The 20,251-nt window shown below is 37.2% G+C and overlaps 1 protein-coding gene across 2 annotated transcripts in view; it reads left to right on the top strand.

The window, feature by feature from the left end:
• The window catches only part of ITFG1 (integrin alpha FG-GAP repeat containing 1), a 279,045-nt gene that overhangs the window by 84,980 nt on the left and 173,814 nt on the right, over window positions 1-20,251 (top strand). For both annotated transcript variants that reach the window (XM_045533358.1, XM_045533359.1), the window contains exon 8: window positions 6,007-6,088. In XM_045533358.1, coding sequence (XP_045389314.1) covers window positions 6,007-6,088 — 82 coding nt within the window. The remainder of the gene's footprint in view (window positions 1-6,006; window positions 6,089-20,251) is intronic.

Raw genomic sequence — 20,251 nt, 5'->3', positions numbered from 1 at the left:
CAAGCATATATTCGCCTTCTCCGGCAATTATTTAACAGAAGAGGGTATTGCACTTCTGTTGACCCTGACTGTGAATGTGGCATCTTAGACACTGGAGGCTGTTACCTGAGAAGTACTTAATGGGTCTTGATGGAGATAACTCATGAAGTTATATCTATATATTTCTACATACATTTACCAAAATTCACAGACCTTCAGTGGGATAATTTGTTTGCTTAAATCAGTATGAGTTGATAATCAGCTTTATCTCATATGAGGCTGTTGTGTTTTAAGAGTGACTTTCCATTCATTAAAGAATCATTGTATCCACTCTGTATGCAATGCTGAGATCTTTCTATAATGCAAAAACACTTGATACTTCAGTTAGGAATTTGGCAATTTGATACATCTCTAATACAATTTCAGGTTCTAGGTAGGACTAGAGGGGAACATAAGGTGTAATACACTTATGTAAAAAAGATGTCTGTAGAAAAATCATTTGAAAAGTATATCAGATACTTTAATAATGGGAGAGAAACTATGTTTCTGCATGTGGATAATGGAGTGTTAAAATGGCTAGGAGATCACCTGTCGCAAGTGTCTTATTCACTTACGGTCCTCTTGCGTTTGGTTTTTGTGCTTTTTTTGTAGCAGTGCCCTTGTGAAAGTCAGCAATGATTTCTTTTTTTTTTTTTCTTTAATTTCAGAATATTATGGGGGACAAACATTTTGGTTATATGTAATGCCTTTGCCTCACTCAAGCCAGGGCTACAAGCATGCCTTTCCCCCACACAGCGTGCCTCGCCTCCATTAGTTGTGAGTTTATCCATCCCCACCACTCCTCCCACCTGACAGGCACCCAGTGAATATTACTACCATGTGAGCACCTTAGTGTTGATCAGTTAGTACCAATTTGATGGCAAGTACACGTGGTGCTTGTTTTTCCATTCTTGTGTTACCTTACTTCAAAGGATAGGCTCAAGCTCTATCCAGGATAATACAAGAGGTACTAGTTTACCATTGTTTTTTGTAGTTGAATAGTATTCCGTGGTATACATATATATCACATTTTATTAATCCACTGATGTATTTATGGACACTTAGGTTGTTTCCACATCTTTGCAATTGTGAATTGTGCTGTCATAAACATTTGAATGCAGATGTCTTTATTATAGAATGTCTTTTTTTTCCTTTGGGTAGATAGATGCCTAGCAGTGGGATTGCTGGATCAAATGGTATTTCTATTTTTAGCTCTTTGAGCTATCTCCAGATTACTTTCCACAGGGGTTGTACTAATTTGCAGTCCCACCAGTGTTATGGACCAGAGCGAGAAAGTCAACAACGAAAGACTGATTGAAATTTAGTGAGTCTTTGTTAGCTGGCCAGCGGCACACTCTCCGGCAGGGAATCCCACCGAGCTCGGAGTGCGGCCCTGAGCACCGGTTTTGTGACAACTTATATACCCTCCACCATTGTACCATATGGAACATTAAACATATACACCTTGGAACATCTTAGGCAACAGTTTCCAGCTTCAAGGTTATGAGATCATCCAAAGACCCTCTGGTCCTATCTGATTAACTATTTTAAACAATCCAGTAAAAAGCAAGCTGGTTCACAGAAGCAGATAGCATCAGTTAGAACAAAGTACAATTTCCTACAACCTAAATAAGCATTGTAAAATTTAACTTCCTATAGCTGGGCAGTATTTGTGAAATCGACTTCCCCTTCCCTTGGACCTAGGACCTGCCTTAGGTCACTTTGATTATTTACCCATTGTACTATGCTAGCAGATAATCAACACAGTCAATAATCCCGAGACCTTCTTTCTTTTCTCTGCATCTGGGGTGGACTCTGGCCTTCCAACTAACTGGAGAGACCAGAATTTACGTCTGCTTATCACAACCAGCAGTGTAAGAGTAGTCCAATCTCTCCACATCCATGCCAGCATTTGTTGTTTTGGGACTTTTTGATAAAGCCTATTCTCACTGGAGTTAGGAGCTATCTCATTGTGGTTTTGATTTGCATTTCCTTAATGATTAGAGATGTTGAGCACTTTTGTATATGTTTGCTGGCCATTTGTCTTCTTTTGAAAAGTTTCTATTCATGTCCTTTGCCCATTTATTGATGGAGTTGTTTGATTTTTTTTCTTGTTGATTTTCTTAAGTTCTGTCCAGATTCTTGTTATCAGCCCTTTATGGGATATATACAATGCAAATATTTTCTCCCATTCTGTAGGTTGTCTGTTTGCTCTAATGATAGTTTCCGTCAGCAGTGATGTCTTAAGAAACTGACTTGCAGATTGTGATATTACGAAATATATATTTGGTCTTTGTCCCCATTTCCTGGCAGATAACTCCTAAAATCCTTGGAATCTTTAGTGTCTTTTTATATGCTAAATATAAGGCTTTTTGGATTGGCTGGCGCCAGAGAAAGAAAGACAAGCAGAGTTGAAAGGGATAAGTAAAGAGGCTTTATTGGAGCACTCCCAGGTGAGGGTAACGAGTCCCAAGAGGGGGGACCCGGGCAAGATTTTCTGGTCCCGGGAGAGAGAAAGAGAGAGACCCGAAAAGTCACCCCGCCCAGAAGTCTGAGTGGGTTTATATATGTTTTCTGGGCTAGGGGACGGGGGTTTCTTCCTGAGCAGAGTGAGGAATTTCTTTGTTGCAGTTTTAGGGTTGGCATTGAGGAATAGGAGGGGCTTCTTCTTTTTTTCATTAAGGAAGGGAGGGGTGCCTGCCACCAGCCTTACACTAAAGAGTTGGCTGATAGCTGGGAGCCCCTAGGTAGCTTCAGGATGGAGGGTGGTCACCACAAAGACCAAAGCATGTTTAGAGGGTTGGGACTTTCAGCCCCAACCCCCAACCTCCTAGGAGGGAGAAGGGCTGAAGGTTAAGTTAATCACCAATGGCCAGTGGTTTAATCAATCATATCTACCTAATGAAGCCTCCATAAATCCCCAAAAGAGCACAGTTCTGGAGGCTTCCTGATAGTTGAACATGTGGAGGTTCCTGGAGAGTGGTGAGCCAGAAGCCATGGAAGCTTCATGCCCTTTCCCCCATACCTCTCCCTGTGCATCTCTTCATCTTTGTCTTTTGTAATAGCCTTTATAATAAACTGTAAATATGAGTGTTTCCCTGAGTTCTGTGAGCTGCTCCAACAAATTAATTATTAATAAACCCAAAGAGGGGGTCATGGGAACCCCAACTTGAAGCTGGTCAGTCAGAAGTTCTAGAAGCCCAAACTTGTGACTGGTTTCTGAAAGGGCAGTTTTGGGGACTGAGCCCTCAACTTGTGGGATCCGACACCATCTTCAGGTAGGTAGTGCTAGAATTGAATGAGAGGAGACCCAGCCGCCATCTGCTGCAGAAGTGACTGCTTGTTGCTGGTGGGGAGAAACCCTGAGGCTGGTGTCCAGGCTGTAGAAACAGATGTCAAAAGGCAGTGTTAGTCAATAGGTCTAGCAACTGTAAAAAAATTTACATTTCCTTTTTGGGCTCTTTTCAGGTGTTTGTGAAAACAGAGTCCCAGCAGGTTGCCTGTTAGCTAGGAGGAGAAGGAGCAGAGCTGATTTATTTTGCTCATAAGACCCACCTTCCTTTCAGAAATCCCCAACATTTGGTCACAGAAGTCATCTTTCTATATTGATTGTTGTGGTGTGAGAGCACAGATAAAAAACACTTCTTATTTTTCCACTCAGATCTCCAGTATCCTTAAAGGAACAAAGATGCAAAAACTCATTTTAAAGTATACAGATACCCTGTATGGAGTGTTGTGGAAACCACAAGGGGATTTTTGGCCTATGTCCAGTTGCTCGTGGCATAAAGATCCAATTATTGAGAAAATGAGGATTGCCAAGAAGAAAGGAATTTTTAGTACATCTTGTCAGGAGAACTGGGAGAAGCTGCCACAAATCTCTCTCCCTGACAAATGGAGATCATGGGCTTTTAAAGGAGGGGCCCCAAGCCTTGGGGCAGTCGTGTAACTAACAGGGGCTGCATGCATTGGGGCAGGTTGTGGGGGGAGGGGGGGGATGGTGAGTCATCATGGCAGGAAGTGTGCTTAGCAACCTTCAGAATCTCGGCTCCTTTGTCTTGCAGAAAATCCACCATTTCTGGGAAACAACTCAAAAGGTCAAGTAGTTAGTAGTTAGTATTAACGAAGAAAAAGCCAAACTCTGTAAAATAATTTTTTAAAGAGATTTATTCTGAGCCAAATTTGAGGATCCTGACCCGGATCCACACCCAAGAAGCCTTGAGCAAGTGGACTCGCTGTGGCTGGGTTACAGTTTGGAGTGATACATTTCAGGGAGACAGGGGTTACAGGTAAAGTCATAAATCAATACGTGGGAGGCTTACGTTGGTTTGGCCTGAAAAAAGTGGGCCATCTCAAAGCAGGGGCTTACAAGTTATAGGTGGGTTTAAAGATTCTTTGACTTGTAATTGGTTAAAGACATGAAGCTTTGTCTAAAGGCTTGGAATATTCTAACATAAGGAGCTGTTTATCAGAGATAAGCCAAGGGACATGTATTTGTGGTGTAAATTGAGGACCTGCAGGTGTGTCTTACATACCCTTAGGCCTGTTAATGGGTTACAAGGTGTCCCCAAGAAGGGAGGGGGGCATGATAAGGCATCTCTGATCTCCCTGCTCTGGCAGGCAATTTAGTTCTAGGATATTCCTTTGGCCACGAGGGGATCCATTCAGTCATCCGGTGGGGGGTGAGCCTTAAGATTTTATTTTCATTCACATTAGTTAAGGGAGAGGATTATAAAAACATAGAGGTCATTGAAATTTGTTCATAGAACTGGTTACAAGAGAAATCAGAGTCAGTAGATCAAACAGTGAATAGAGATCTCAGTGATAAGAAAAGAACTGTGTATAAAATTGAGAGCTCAAAATTCCAAATTCATTGTTTTGATTTCTTTTTCTTGTGTAGTAATTTAAAATTATAGAAAGGAAAGGCAATCATTGAAAGAAATGCATATTATTTTTGGAAGTCAGGTGTGCACTGTTTTATTTTGGAAAGAGTAACTGAAACACAGAATCTCTAATGAGTTCTCCTTGCCTGTTTAGTGTAGCCTCTGCCTCGTACATGGCAGCTGTTGTAATCCTTTGCTTCCCTTCTCATTAGTACATGAACTTGACTTGATAAGTCAGTCCTTTAAGGATCAGTGGAATTCTTGTCTCATTTTAGTATCTTTTCTTAATTGTTCAGAACAGAATCTTTGTAAGGTTTTTTGGATTGGCCAGTGCCAAAGAAAGACGAGCAGAGTTGAAAGGGATAGGTAAAGAGGCTTTATTGGAGCGCTCCTGGGTGAGGGTAACAAGTCCCAAGAGAGGGACCCGGGCGAGCTTCACGGGTCCCACAAGTAGAACCAGAGAAGTCACCCCGCCCAGAAGTCTGAGGGGGCTTGTATATGTTTTTAGGGCTGGGGGATGGGGGTTTCTTCGGGGGGAATATTTTGGCGTGAAGAGTGAGGAATTTCTTTGTTGCAGTTTTAGGGTGGTTATTGAGGAATAGGAGGGGCTTCTTTTTTTTTTTTTTTCGTTAGGGAAGGGAGAGGTGCCTGCCGCTAGCCTTACAATCTTCTTCCCTTGAAATCTCTAAAATATAGCACCTTTGCTACTTACCTGTACCACTTATGTGTTACGATAAAAAAATTCTATCTTTTTTATTTATAGCCTGTTTCCCAACAGGACTTGTTGCTCTTTGAAGGTGGGAACTAGTTTTTATCCATAGTACTTGAAATTATTACTGTCTGAAATTATGGATGATGATTTGGTAAAAGATATTATACCAGAATTGACAGCAAGGAAGGCATTCCAAACTCACATCTTCTTCAACTGACAGCAGTTCCTTTTGTTTCATAATAAAAGTGAAACAGGAGATTGGAATAATTTTTGTGCAATACAACAGAAGCCTTAAATTATTTATTTCCCTGGTTTAGTTAAAATGCTTTGTTTCATTCACACTTGACAAAGAAGTGGAGTATAATGGTCTAATTCAGAGTCTTCTGCATTTAACAGGATGGAAACTTCTCTGTCAGTAGTGTATTGGAAAAACCTCAAAATATGTTGGTGGTTGGACAGTCAGCGTTTGCAGACTTTGGTAAGATTGCCTTTGCTTTCAAATTCTTCCGCTTTCTGACTTAGTCATACTAATTCCTTATAGCAGAAAATAACTATGGTGTCTTCAGAACTATTATAGCTTCAAAGGATGCCTATTTTAGTATTATACATGGCATGTGGTCAATTTCTTAATAACATAAAGAGGAACTTATGGCATGTGTGTTTAAAAATAGTTTGAACTTAATCCTGTTTGCAGGAGTAACATGCAAAAACCAAGGACGTCTACTGAGGCTTTTCTAAAGAATACCAAGTACTAGTTACCATGAATTCTTCATGTCTGTCCAACAAATGGAACAAATAGAATTGAAAGAGTTAGTCTGACCTCTTGAAACAATATTTAAAAAAAATTTTATTTATGTCTTAATTCCAAAGAAGAGTAACATTTATTATGAATTCCCCAAAGAAGACATGTGAATTTCTGTTTTCCATAGGATTCCACACAGTTAATCAAGTTCACATTGGTTAAGAACTTCCAAAGCATATATGGCTCTTTTCATCATTTGTCAGGGTTACTGTTGAAAGGATTTTTATATCAGATAGGAAAGTAGTCTAGGTGACCACTGCCTAAAAGATGTCCAGAGTTCATTCTCATCCTGCTGTTCCTTCATTCTGCCAGCAAACAGTTCAGTCTTTGCTCAAAATGTAGATAAGCTGTCACCATGTCCAGAGACGTCAGTTTCCTCGTGTATAAAATGGAAATGACAATAATATCCACCTCACAAGACTGCTGTGAATAGCAAGTGAGTAAAGCACAGTGTCAGGCTTACTGCAACAGCACAAGAAATTATAGTTTGAACCAGCTGCAGTGGTGCATGCCTATGGTCCCAGCTACTCAGAAAGCTGAGGCACAAGGACCACTTGATCCCAGAAGTTCAAGTCCAGCCTGGGCAACATAGCGAGACCCGTACATTAAAAAAAAAAAAAAAAGAAAAGTTATAGTTTGAGTCTTTTCATTCGACTTACCTGTTTTTTGTTGTTTTTGCTGCTGCTGCACTTTACTCAGTTGACTAAATCAACTCACTGTTCAGTGTCATAGAGATGTATCCCAAGGCAGCTAAAACAGAAGTTTTGGTAGTATTATATAATAGAAATTTTAACATTAATCTCTATGTTGTATTGTATTTTAGCTTTACTACATTGAATATTACTTTAGTTTTGAGTAAATTTCTTGTGCTTGGTTTACAGTTTTTGATATAAATAGCCAAGTGATAGAATACATGAAATTAGTTTCTGAAATTTGGTGACTGACTTGGTCAGCTAGATTAATAATGGATTCCTTTGCAAGTCTCTCTTTAGGAAAAAAGAATATATATCTAATATATAATTCTCAGGGGGTTCACAGACCTCCCTCACCCCATTAACACTTGATTAAGAACCTCCAAATTAAAGTTATTTATTTTATGATTGTGTTTATGTCATAAAATACCTTGCTTTTAACAAAATTATCAATGGTTTTACATTAAAATTTTTTAAGATTTTGCTGAGCATAGACATGTACATGTTAGTGTTTTTAAGATATGCAGGATATACAAAGGATATAGTCAATTTAAGAAACGTAACTATTTCTCCCATTTTAATAACTTTGGGTAGTTTATCAATAAACTTTTTTTAATCTACCAGTAAACTTTTAATAAATATTCCACAATGCCTTTTTAAGTGTTCATCTATTTTTAGTTGGATATTGTCAAAAAAATAAGACTGTGAATGAGTCCAAAGATGTGCATATTAGTATTTCCAAAATATGCATTTTCCTTTGAAAAATGTACATTTGAATACATCAGTGAGTTGCATCCTGCCCTCCATCTTCTATTCCACCCAGTTCCTTTTCACCAAGGCCAGGGAAGTGACTGAGAGCCAGGAAGTCAGCATGATTTCAGAGATTTACCATTCAGCTGGTAAAGAAAGCACAGGCTTGAATATATGATATAGGTGACAAGAAGAAGCCTGTATCAAAGAGGAGTGTTTAAGGGGCTTCCATCTCACATAAGTTGTCTAACAAAAAAAGACCAGAAAGAAACATATCAAAAGGATAGTAGTTGTGTTAAAGTCAGATGATGAGTTATCTTATTCCCCATTTTCTGAATTTTTATTTGGTTTGATTAATTTAATATGTTAATTTAATGATGAAAAAGTAAATTAGAGAAAGTTAATAGTGAACAATGGTGAGAAAGAAACCAAACTATGTATGCCCATTACATTTTTTTTTAAAGTGTTAGAATTTTTGTCATAGAACTTCTAAGTTCATGTGTTAATAAAATCAATCCTATCTTCTGAGTGGCATGAAAAACTCCTTTAGAAAAGATCATGTAGCCAGTTCTCTTCTGCAGGGAGAACTTGCCTCTGCTCTGTCTGTGGAGCAGACTTTTTAACTCGCTATGGTTTCTGAATAAATCTCACTTTCACTGTAAAAAAAAAAGAAAAGATCATGTAGTTTCACAGGTTCTTTAACTGCTACAAATAAAATGCAAAAATTAGACCTCTATTGTGCTTAAAATATTGTGCTGAACACCACATAAGAAAGCAGAGATTTTAAAGGTAAGGTCCTTGCCTTTAAGAAATTTGGAGGCTAGTTGGGAAGACAAAAGACAAATATGTAAAAAATAAATACAAGAATAAAGCAAGAGATAACTGCCACAATATAAGATAAACCAAAATGTATTTCATTGTTAATTATTTAATGCATAGAAAAAGTACTAAGTCTTGTGGCAGTACACATGATTCTAAGCTGAGAAAGAGCAGGAAAGCATTCTGGAAGAGGTGGGATTTCGGACTGGACTTGAAAACAACTTCAAGGTTTGGCTAAAAATAATGTGAAGGTATGAAAATGGCATGGTTAGTGACTAGTAAATAAACCAGTTTGGCCTGAGTTTCTGTAAAATTGTGGAAACATAAATGGTCTGTGAACAAATTGGATTATCAAATGAATAACAAATGAACAAATGTTGATTTTATTCTGTAGAAGTGATGTGAAGTAGTAGAACAATTTTAAACATCTCTTTAATACCATTTTTATTAACTTCAGAAAGTAAAGTTTAACAAAATCTTATGGTCTGGTGGGATATGCATAAGGCAACTTTTCTTGAGCATGAAATAGGAATTCAGAGGAGGATTATTAGAATCTCTGAGGTACCTGAGATTTCGATATCAAAAGAGGCAGATTTTTAAAGTTTTAGAATACTATATTTTCTAGGGATGGAAACCACTCAGGAGATAGGTCAGGGCATGAGGTGGTGAGAGCTGGAGCTAGAACTACATTAATAAATGGAGGAAGAGGTGTGAGAAAATTTGCAAAGAAAAAAATCAGTAAATTTGCTGATTGGTTTGACGCTAGAGAGTATAAAAAATAAAATAAAAAATTGACTCTAACTGACCTAAATAATGATGATACTGTTCCTAAAAATAGGTAAGTCAGGAGAAGAAGCTGTATTGAATTCTAAGATACTTTAGAGTCCTTATGTTAATCATGCTGGTAAGAAAACAAAGCTGGAACATTTCACAGACCTCAGCTGAGGAATAAAACCAAAACAGGTTTGAGAGTCCTCTAAGAGCAAACAGGTTAAGACCTGAATGAGCCCTCCAAAGAAGAAGGTATAAAAAAGAGATTAAAAAGGAGTGCTTAAAAGATGCTCAGAAACTACTGACAGGTATTAAAATGTGATGCAGAAGGGTGACCAAGAAAAGACCTTTAGAGTTACAGTTTAACAGGGTGTTAGTGGCCCAAAGTTACCATTTACAGAGCTCTCAGAGCAGTCCCCAAGCCATAGAAATCACCTAATGAATAGTGGCTCCTATTGGTAAATGTCCGATGAGGTGCTATGCCCTACCCTCATGCTTTTAAGATCTGCGACCCATAAATGCTTCTACTAGTTAAGCAATCATCAAGGAATGTTTACCTACTAGAACAGCAGTTCCCAGCCTTTGTGGCACCAGGGACCAGTTTCATGGAAGACAATTTTTCCACAGACCAGGGGGTGGAGGAATGGTTTTGGGATGATTCCAGCACATTACATTTATTGTACACTTCATTTCTGTTTTCTTACATTGTAATATATAATGAAATAGTTACACAACTCACCATAATGCAGAATCTAATGCCACCACTGATCTGACAGGAGGCAGAGCTCAGGCGGGGATGGGAGCAATGGCGAGCGGCTGTAAACACAGGAGAAGCTTTGCTGGCTCGCCCACCACTCACCACTCACCTCCTGCTGTGCAGCCCCGTTCCTAACAGGCCACGGACCAGTACCAGTCCGCAGCCCGGGGATTGACAGCCGCAGTTCTAGAAGATGTGTTTTGTGTCTTGCCCTCCTGCTTACGATATCATCCTTTTATATATGTTAGAGTTGAATCTTTTTCTACGTAGACTCCAAAGATTAAATTCTAGAGTTTCCATAAATAAGGTGGTATCTCTTTATTAAAATTATATAGGACAAAGAAGTCAATAGAAATAAAGTATTTTTTCTACCAAAAACCGTTACATAGGACCAGACTTAGAGAAAACATGTATTAATTTTGTGTGTAATATCAGATGTAGTGAAAATAAATAAATACATAAACTACAAAACTGAAGGGAAAATAGAAAACTTGTACAGAATGTCAGCATTTTCTTTAGACTGAATCATTTTGAATCTCATATAAATATATATAGCCAAATCTAATGCCAACTCTTGTGTATCAAATCATCACAAGGAGATCACACTTTATTCTTCAAGTGGAGAAAGAATACTGTGTGTGATGGTGAAGCCTTGGAAATGTCAGTCAGGTCTCCCTGATAATCCTATAATAAATGAAGGAGCTAATGAAAGTGGAAAAGTTTGTCATCCATGAAAGTTATTAACATATTAGAAAATCTTGAACAACATAAAGATCTTGTGGTTGATGGTTGACACTAAATCTAATTCAATTGAATACGCCCAGTGCCTAGCACAATAGATAATCAACGACTTTATTAAAGTGAAGGAGAATGGGGCCAGGTACAGTGATTGGGTGGCCCAGGCAGGAGGTTTGCTTGAGGTCACAAGTTCGAGACCAGCCTGAGCAAGAGCAAAAAAATAGAAAAATCAGCCAGGCACGCTGGTGCTCGCCTGTGGTCCCAGCTGCTCGGGAGACTGAGGAGGAGGATCGCTTAAGCCCAGGAGTTTGAGGTTGCAGTGAGCTATAATGACACCACTGCATTCTAGCTGGGGCCGTAGAGCAAGACTCTGTCTCAAAAAAAAAAAAAAAAAAGTGAAGGGGAAATGGCAGGGAAACTTCACAATAAAATTGTTTCAGAAAGTCTTTATGATGATCAGTAAAAAGTCAGGTGTTAATGCCAAATTAACCATGGTAAAGCTGAAATGCTTAATTTTAAACGTTTATAGCAATTGTACTCCCCTTGTTTTACAATTAGGTGTATTCAATAACAAATTATTCTGACAAATTAAAATCAGTTATTATTACGTGCTTGCTCTGTAAATAAAAGTAAATCAGATGAGCATGATCTGGAAATAAAAGTAAATCAGCTGAGCCATGTATGGCAATTTAAACTTTGTATTTAGTCTGAATGCTAATTGGTAATTGAATGTTCATATTCTCTTTTATAAAAGAATTTTAAAAGTCAAATGCCCTCTAATAGGTAATGTTTATACTATAAAAGAGGCTGAGTAGGAGAAAGCCTGGATGTTATGCTTTCTGGACTCGGTCTTATATGAGTCATTTAAGGTTGCCTTTTCTTCCAGAGTCTTAAATTAATAATGTATTTTTTTGTTAATTTGTTTCTTACAGTTGAAAATTGGCACTCTTTTGTTAAGTAGCCTTATTATTTTCATTAAAAAGGGACACTGACTCCAATTGAGAGTCATCAATAAGAAAGAAGATGTTTACGGTTTCAGATATTCTCTATTAAATTTACTATGGTATCACTGTCATCTCCAGTCAAAATTTATCCAGTAATTATAGTACCTCAATTTGTGTAATATGGGCAAATTAGATTTAAGTGCTGGGTTTAAGGAACTTGAAATACTTTTTTTTCTTTGAATGAATTGTGTGGTATAGACATATCAGTTCAAATAGTTCAATCTATTTATTCTTTAAAATTGTGTAGCAATCAGGTTTTCTTCCATTTAGTCTCCTTCCTGTTTTATAGTAAAAGATTTACACTGTGTACAAGGTGTTGATTAATATATTCAAAAAATAATTTTTAAGTGCCCCCTGTTTAGACTGGCTCTGTTTAAGATGCTTGGCATGTAGCCAGGCATGACGCATACAACACCCTGCTCTCGTGGAGTTTAAATTCTATTCAGGGAAGAAAAGCAAAAACAAGTAAATTAGTAAGGAATTTTTAGAAAGTGGTAAAGAGCTTTGAGGAAATTAAACATAGTGCTGTAATAGGAGGTAAGAAAGCTATTTTAGGTAGCTGGGTAGAGGTCACATTTGATCCAAGACTTGAATAAAGTCGTAGGAGATCTTGGGGGAGAGTGCTCCATGCAGAGGGAACATCTGAGTGACGGAACAAAAAGAAGGCAGGCACTGGGCCAGGTCTTGTAGGGCTTTGTGGAACAAGGTAAGGAGTTTGAATTTTATTCTAAATGCAATGGGAAGCTTCAAGGAGATTAGTTAAGAGGATATGCAATTAACCAGGCTAAAGCTATGATGATTTGGACCAGGGCAATCACCAGGAAATGGAGAGAAGTAGTCTTATTTAGGATATATTCCAGAGAAAGTGGATAGGACATGTTGATGGGTTAGATGTTGGAGGGAAGAGAAAAAGAAGAATAACTTCTGGGGTTTTGATTTGAACAACTGTCTTGATGGAAGTGCCATTAAATGAGATAGGAAAGGAGTGGGAAGAGGAACTTCAGGATTCTGATAATTAATAGTTCTGTAGGGGCATGTTAAGTTTGAGATGTCTGTTAGAAGCCAAAACAAAATACAAATTGGAGATTCAAGCTCTAGACAGACAGAGTTGGATACACGCCTACCCTTATTTAACTGCCTTCTAGAAGATGGATAATGGATAAATGAAAGAATACATGTCAAGAGCGTCCTCCCCTTCTTCCTAACACAGTAAATGTAAATGTACTCCAGCCACATTGGCCTCCTTGGTGTTTTGCAAACTGTTCCTCCTGGTAGCCTTTGCCCTTGCTCATCTCTCTGCATGGAGTTCTCTTCCTCCAGATACACCTCATGGCTTACTCCCTGTCCACCTTATGGTTTTGCTAAAATGTCACCCTCTTCTGGAGGCTTTCCCTGACCACTCTATTTAAAAGTATAAACCGAGCATCCCTGACCCCGCTTTCCCACTTTAATTTTCCCTATAGCATTTATAACTATCTGACATAGTATACATTCTACTCCTGTACACTCACTAGAATATATTCCATTGGTGTATTTTGTTCACTGTTAACAATCCTCAAGCCCGTAGCAGTGCCAGTCACATTATAAATACTGAGTAATTTTGAATGAATTATTTAATTAAATGAAAAATACTCTAATGGATTTAATTGGGTATTAAATATTCAGTATTAACATTGAATACTTAATTTAAAAGTATTATAATTGGTTGTTGAGTCCAAATTTAGGACATCTTAAGTACCTTCAACCATAATCCCAACTCAAAACTTCTGCACATCATTCATGTGATGAAGACTGATACATCATTACTTTTGCTTATTTTGATTAAAGTTAAGTAATAGAACTAAAAATTGTTCTGAATCTCTAAAATAGATGGGTGCTGATTTTAGTAGGAGATATCCTAGATTCTTATAAGTTATAATTTTTAGTATTCATATTTCCATTTTTATAATTAATGAATTTTGACCAGTGGACAGAACGTGCATAATCCACAGTGTTTATTACTATTTAACATTTAAATAGAAAACTGTATTTGCATAGCTTCTTAGTATCCTCTTGTATTTTTATAGTACCAATTTTGTTTTCATATGATCAAAGTCATAGTAATCAGTTTAAATAGTTCTCCCTCTAACCTGCTGGACCCAAATCTCCCTCAGCCTGCTCTGCCCCTGTCCCACCAAAAACAGACAATACTATTATAAATTTTTGGTAAAATAGAAATCTTTTATGTGCACACATTGCCATACAGCATCTAAAGTGATTAGATGTTCTTAGAGTAGTCTAATATTTGCAGTACTCTTTCAAACAAGTAATAAATCCAATTCATTACTATTTCCTTTTCATTCCATGTCACTGTGGTGACGCAGTGCAGTAGTTGTTGCCATAGCAAAAGTGGTTAGTCCCTAAGTTTCTACTGTGTAGCAAAAACTTCTGTCAGGCATCTATCTTGGTGAGTCATGGATGCCAGATGTATTCCTGATAAATATTTTGAATGCTTTTTGATTGGAAACAAAAATTTATATAAAAATCATAAAATTGCTTCTTCATATGCTTGATTTTATACATACTCAGCATTTAAAGCAGACTAGGTTATATTAGTTTCTTTTAAGGTATACAAATATGAGAAAAATCTAGGACCCTATATCCCTGAAACCATTTTGTACAGGTTTACATTTAATAAACTGTTGCTTTTCTAGGTAAAAGTGTTTATTCATAAAGCTGTACCTCTAATCATAATCCTAATTCAAAACTTCTGTATGTTTAATTTTTTTAATGATGCAAAGTATTATGAATGTATATTTAGCCCTTTGAATATTAAATTTAAAGTACTTAAAAATTCTACAGAGTAATGTTATATTTTACATTATTACATTGCTATTTTGTAATTTAATGTATGATATTTTTAATACTTTCCAATATGACCCACAACTTAATTAGAACATTTGTCACTGTAAGCCTACCCTAATTAATAGAATGGTCTATGATAAGTGGAACAAACCATAAAACTGTCCTGTGAACTTAACCATGCATGTCTCCTTGTTATTTGATTGCAACAGTACTATAAAAATGATTATTGCAGACAACTTGACTATTGTTAGATCTTACAGATGTATATCTTGGAAGGATCAAAATATTTATTCCTCATTACACCAGAGGGGAATTCCCTGCCATCAATTAGAGTGGCATAGAAGCCTGCTAATTTATGAAGAGCCTAGTGCCATCCTTTTTCTAAATATCCTGCCCTGTTTTCAAACAACTCTGACTCTCATTTCGACTTAATTTTTTTTCCATCTTGAACACAAAATTTTCTTTCTGTATAAATGTCCCATCTATGGATAAGCAAAATCAGTTGTGCTTCTTGGATGTAGGTGGGTATACAGCTTCTGTGTTTAACTTGAACCCACTAAAGAGTTGAGTGATAGATTGATGGATTGGATGGATGAATAGTGGATGAATTCATGAAAGTGCCTTTTACTGCTTGTCTCTTATTCAGTGCAATTCATCCCCTTAGCAGCTCTCACAAAGTAATCCCATTTTCCTGTTCTCTTCCACAATAGCAAGACAGTTCCCTTTTATTCCTTGTTGCAGACAGAGACAAATGGACAAATCTCTGTACTTAATCTGCCCCTGCCTTTCATCACAGTACTTCTTATAACTATATATATAGTTTATATGTGTGTGTGTATAAATTTAATCAAGAGTAAGATTTTGAGTTTTTGTTAATCAGTAACATTGAAAGGATTTAGGAGTTTCATATATTGCAAATGTTTGCTGCTTTTTCATAATACATAATTATGGTTATTTTTTTGGCAGAAGCTATTTTATAGGAAATGTTTTACATATTTCTAAAGAAATCCTTCCAAACCTCTCTGAGGTGAATAATATTATTATATTTATCCTCATTATATAATGTGGTAATAGGGGTTTGGAGAAGTTAAGAAACTTGATGAAGGGCACAGAGCTAGGAAGGAAGTAGCAGAGCTGGGACCTGATCCTTGTCTCTGTCTCACTCTCTGTGTCCTTAAACACTGGACACCTCTTCTTCTTCAGCAGTAGCTCTTTCAATATGTGATCACCTTCATTGATGGTCACCAACAGTTACCCACTGGTATACGCTATTTGTTTTCTTAACCATGTATTGTAATAATGAATCTTTCCTTCTCCTTGCATTTTCTGATATAAATTTCTTTTAAATCTTTTTAAACTTTTAATTGATATATAGTAATTATACATATTAAGGGGGTATAATGTCATGTTTTCAATACATGTATACATTGTGTCATGATCAAATCACGGTAATTAGAAAACCCATCACCTCAAGCATTTATTATTTCTTTGCAGTGAGAACAATCAAAATTCTTTTAGCTACTTTAGAATATCCGATACATTATTGTTAACTGTAGTCACCTGACTGTGCAGTAGAACACAAAAACTTATTCCACCCATCTGACTGTAACTTTGTACCATTTGACCAAGTTCATCTAACTGCAACTTTGTGCCATTTGACCAAGTGCTTCCCCGTCTATCCTCCCTGCTACCCTTCCTCGCCTCTGAGAACCACTATTCTACTTTGCATCTATGAGGTCAACTTTTCTAGGTTCCACATGTGAGTGAGATCATGCAGTGTTTGTCTTTCATTGTCTAGTTCATTTCACTTAACATAATGCCCTTCACATTCATCTTTGTTGCTGTAAATAACAGGATTTAATTCCTTTTTATGGCTGAATGATGGTCCATTGTATATAGATACCACATTTTCATTATCCATTTGTACATCAGTGGATACTTAGGTTGTTTCCATATCTTTGCTATTATGAATAGTGCTGAATAAACATGGGGGTGCAGATATGTCTTGAAATACTGATTTCATTTACTTTGGCTATACAGCTAGTAGTGAGATTGCTGGATTATATGGTAATTTTCTTGGTAATTTTTTGAGGAACCTCCATATTTTTTTTCATAATGGCCATACTAATTTACTTTCAACCAACATTTTGTAGGGGTTCCTTATTCTTCACATCCTCACCAACACTTGTTATCATTTGTCTTTTTCCTAATGGCTGTTCTAACTGGAGTGAGATGATATCTCATTGTAACTTTGCCTTATATTTTCTTAATGATTAGTGATGTTGAGCCTTGTTTTTTTTCATATATTTATTGGCCATTTATATGTCTTCCTTTGAGAAATGTCTGTTCAGAGATTTTGCCCATTTTTTTTGTCTGCTTCATTCCAATTTATGTTATTTCATTTTTTATTTTATTATTATTTTTTTTAATTTCAGAGTATTAAAGGGGAACAAACACTTTGGTTACATAAATTGCCTTTACACCGCCCAAGTCAGAGTTACAAGTGTGCCCATCCCCCAGACAGCATACACTGCACCCATTAGGTGTGAATATACCCATCCCCTCCCCCCCACCTTCTACCTGCCTGACACCGTATGAATATTACTTCCCATATGTGAACATTAGTGTTGATCGATTAGTATAAATTTAATGGTGAGTACATTTGGTGTTTGTTTTTCCATTCTTGTGATACTTCACTTAGAAGAGGGGGCTCCATTTCTATCCAGGATAATACAATAGGTGGTTCACCAGTGTGATTTACTAGCTGAGTGGTACTTCATGGTATACATATATCACATTTTATAAAGCCACTTATGTATTGATGGGCACTTGGTTTCCCACATCTTTGCAATTTGGAATTGTGCTGCTAAAAACATTCGAGTGCAAATATCTTTTTTACGTAATGTCTTTTTTTTCCTTTGGGTAGATACCCCGTAGTGGGATTGCTGGATCAACTGGTAGTTACACTTGTAGTTCTTTGAGGTATCTCCATACTCCATTCCATAGAGGTTGCACCAGTTTGCAGTCCTACCAGCAGTGTATGAGTATTCCTCTCTCTCTGGATCCATGCCAACATTTGTTGTTTGGGGACTTTTTAATAAAAGCCATCCTCACTGGATTAAGTGATATCTTATTTTAGTTTTGATTTTGCATATCCCTGATGATTAGAGATGTTGAGTATTTTTTCTTATGTTTGTTGGGCGTTAGTCTATCTTATTTTGAAAAGTTTCTGTTCATGTTCTTTGCCCACTTTTTAATGGGTTGTTTGATTTTTTCTTGCTGATTTTCCTGAGTTCTATGTAGGTAGATTATACTTATCAGCTCTTTATCAGAGGTATAGCATAAAAATATTTTCTCCCATTCTGTAGATTGTCTGTTTGCTCTAATGATAGTTTCCATGGCTGTGCAGAAGCTTTTTTTTTTTTTTTTTTTTTTTTTTTTTGAGACAGAGTCTCACTTTATTGCCCGGGCTAGAGTGAGTGCCGTGGCATCAGCCTAGCTCACAGCAACCTCACACTCCTGGGCTTAAGCGATCCTACTGCCTCAGCCTCCCAAGTAGCTGGGACTACAGACATGCGCCACCATGCCCGGCTAATTTTTATGTATATATATTTTTAGTTGGCCAGATAATTTCTTTCTATTTTTAGTAGAGACGGGGTCTCGCTCTTGCTCAGGCTGGTCTCGAACTCCTGAGCACAAATGATCCGCCCGCCTCAGCCTCCCAGAGTGCTAGGATTACAGGCGTGAGCCACCGCGCCCGGCCAGAAGCTTTTTAATTTGATCAGGTCCCATTTATTTTTGTTGTTGCTGTGATTGCTTTGGGGTATTCATAAATTCTTTGCCTAGGCCAACATCTACTTCTAGAATTCTAACAGTTTCATGCCCTTAGGTTTAAGTCTGTTATCCATTGTGAGTTGATTTTTGTGAGAGGTTCAGATCCTGTGTCAGTCTTCTTTGAGACAATTAATTAGATTGTTGATTGGTGATCTTTCTTTCTTTTGGATGTAGGCATTTATGGCTTTGAATTTTCCTCTCAGGACTGCTTTAGCTGTGTCCCACAGATTTTGATAACTCTGTCTCCTTTATAATTTAGTTCAAAGAATCTTTTGATTTTCATCTTAATTTCCTCCTTAACCCAATAATCATTCAGCAGAAGGTTGTTTAGTTTCCATTACTTTGTGTAGAGATGAGAGTTTCTATTGAAGTTGATTTATAATTTTATTCCACTGTGGTCTGAGAGGATACATGGTGAAATTTTATTTTTAAAAATTTGTTGAGACATATTTTGTGGCCTAGGATATGGTCAATCTTAGAGAATGTCCCATGAACTGATGAGAACATATTCAGTGGTATTTGGGTAGAATGTTCTGTAAATATCTGTTAGGCCTATTTCTTCTAGAGTTCTGTTTAAGTCCATTGTTTCTTTTGTTTATTTTCTGTTTGGAGGGTCTGTCCTGTTGTGTCAGAGGGGTGTTGAAATCCTGGTAATTATGGTGCTGCTGTTTATCATTTTGTTTAGATCAAGTAGGATTTGCTTTATGAATCTGGGTGCACCTGTGTTGGGTGCATACACATTTAGGATTGTAATATGTTTTTGTTGAATTGTTCCCTTTGCCATTATATAATGACTATCTTTGTCATTCATTATTTTTGTTGATTTGAAGACTAAGTTATCTGATATAAGAACTGCTACAGCAGCTTTCTTTTGGTTTTTATTTGAGTGGAATGTTCTTTTCCATCCCTTCACCTTGAGTCTAAATGAGTCCTTGTGGGTTAGATTTGTTTCCTGAAGACAGCAGATACTTGGCTTGTATATATTTATCCATTTGGCCAGCCTGTGTCTCTTCAGTGGGCAGTTTAACCCATTCACATTTACTGAACGAATTGATAAGTGGGGTAGATTTCTGTTCTTCTTGTTGAGTAGAAGTGTGTTGCTTTGTTTTATTTCTTCAGCCATTGTGATATCTGGCCTTTGACCTTTAGCTTTTGGATGATTTTACATTGGTGTCTATTGTGCTGATCTGTGTATAATGCAGTTCTGAGTACTTCCTGCAGGGCAGATCTTGTCTTAGCAAATTCTCTCATTGTTAGCTTATCTGAGAAAGATTTATTTCCCCTCATATACAAAACTTAGTTTTGCAGGATACAGAATTCTAGGCTGGACATTATTCTGTTTGAGAAGACTGAGAATGGGGCCCCAATCCCTTCTTGCTTGTAAGCTCTGAGTCGAGAAGTCTGCAGTTTGTCTGATAGTTTTCCTTTGTAAGTTACCTGCTGCTTTCACCTTATGGCTCATAGGAAGGCCTCATTGGTGTTTATTTTGGCCAGTCTATGACTATGTGTCATGCTGTTTGTCTTTTTGTGATGAATCTCCCATGACTCCTTTGAGCTTCTTATCCCTGGATATCTAGATTTCTAGGAAGGCCAGGGAAATTTTCCTTAATTATTCCCTCAACTAAATTAT

Source organism: Lemur catta, chromosome 20 (genome assembly GCF_020740605.2).
Source record: "Lemur catta isolate mLemCat1 chromosome 20, mLemCat1.pri, whole genome shotgun sequence".
NCBI classification, from domain to species: Eukaryota; Metazoa; Chordata; class Mammalia; order Primates; family Lemuridae; genus Lemur; species Lemur catta.
The sequence above is the reverse complement of the archived record's forward strand: the minus strand, read 5'-3'. Positions and strand labels throughout refer to the sequence as shown.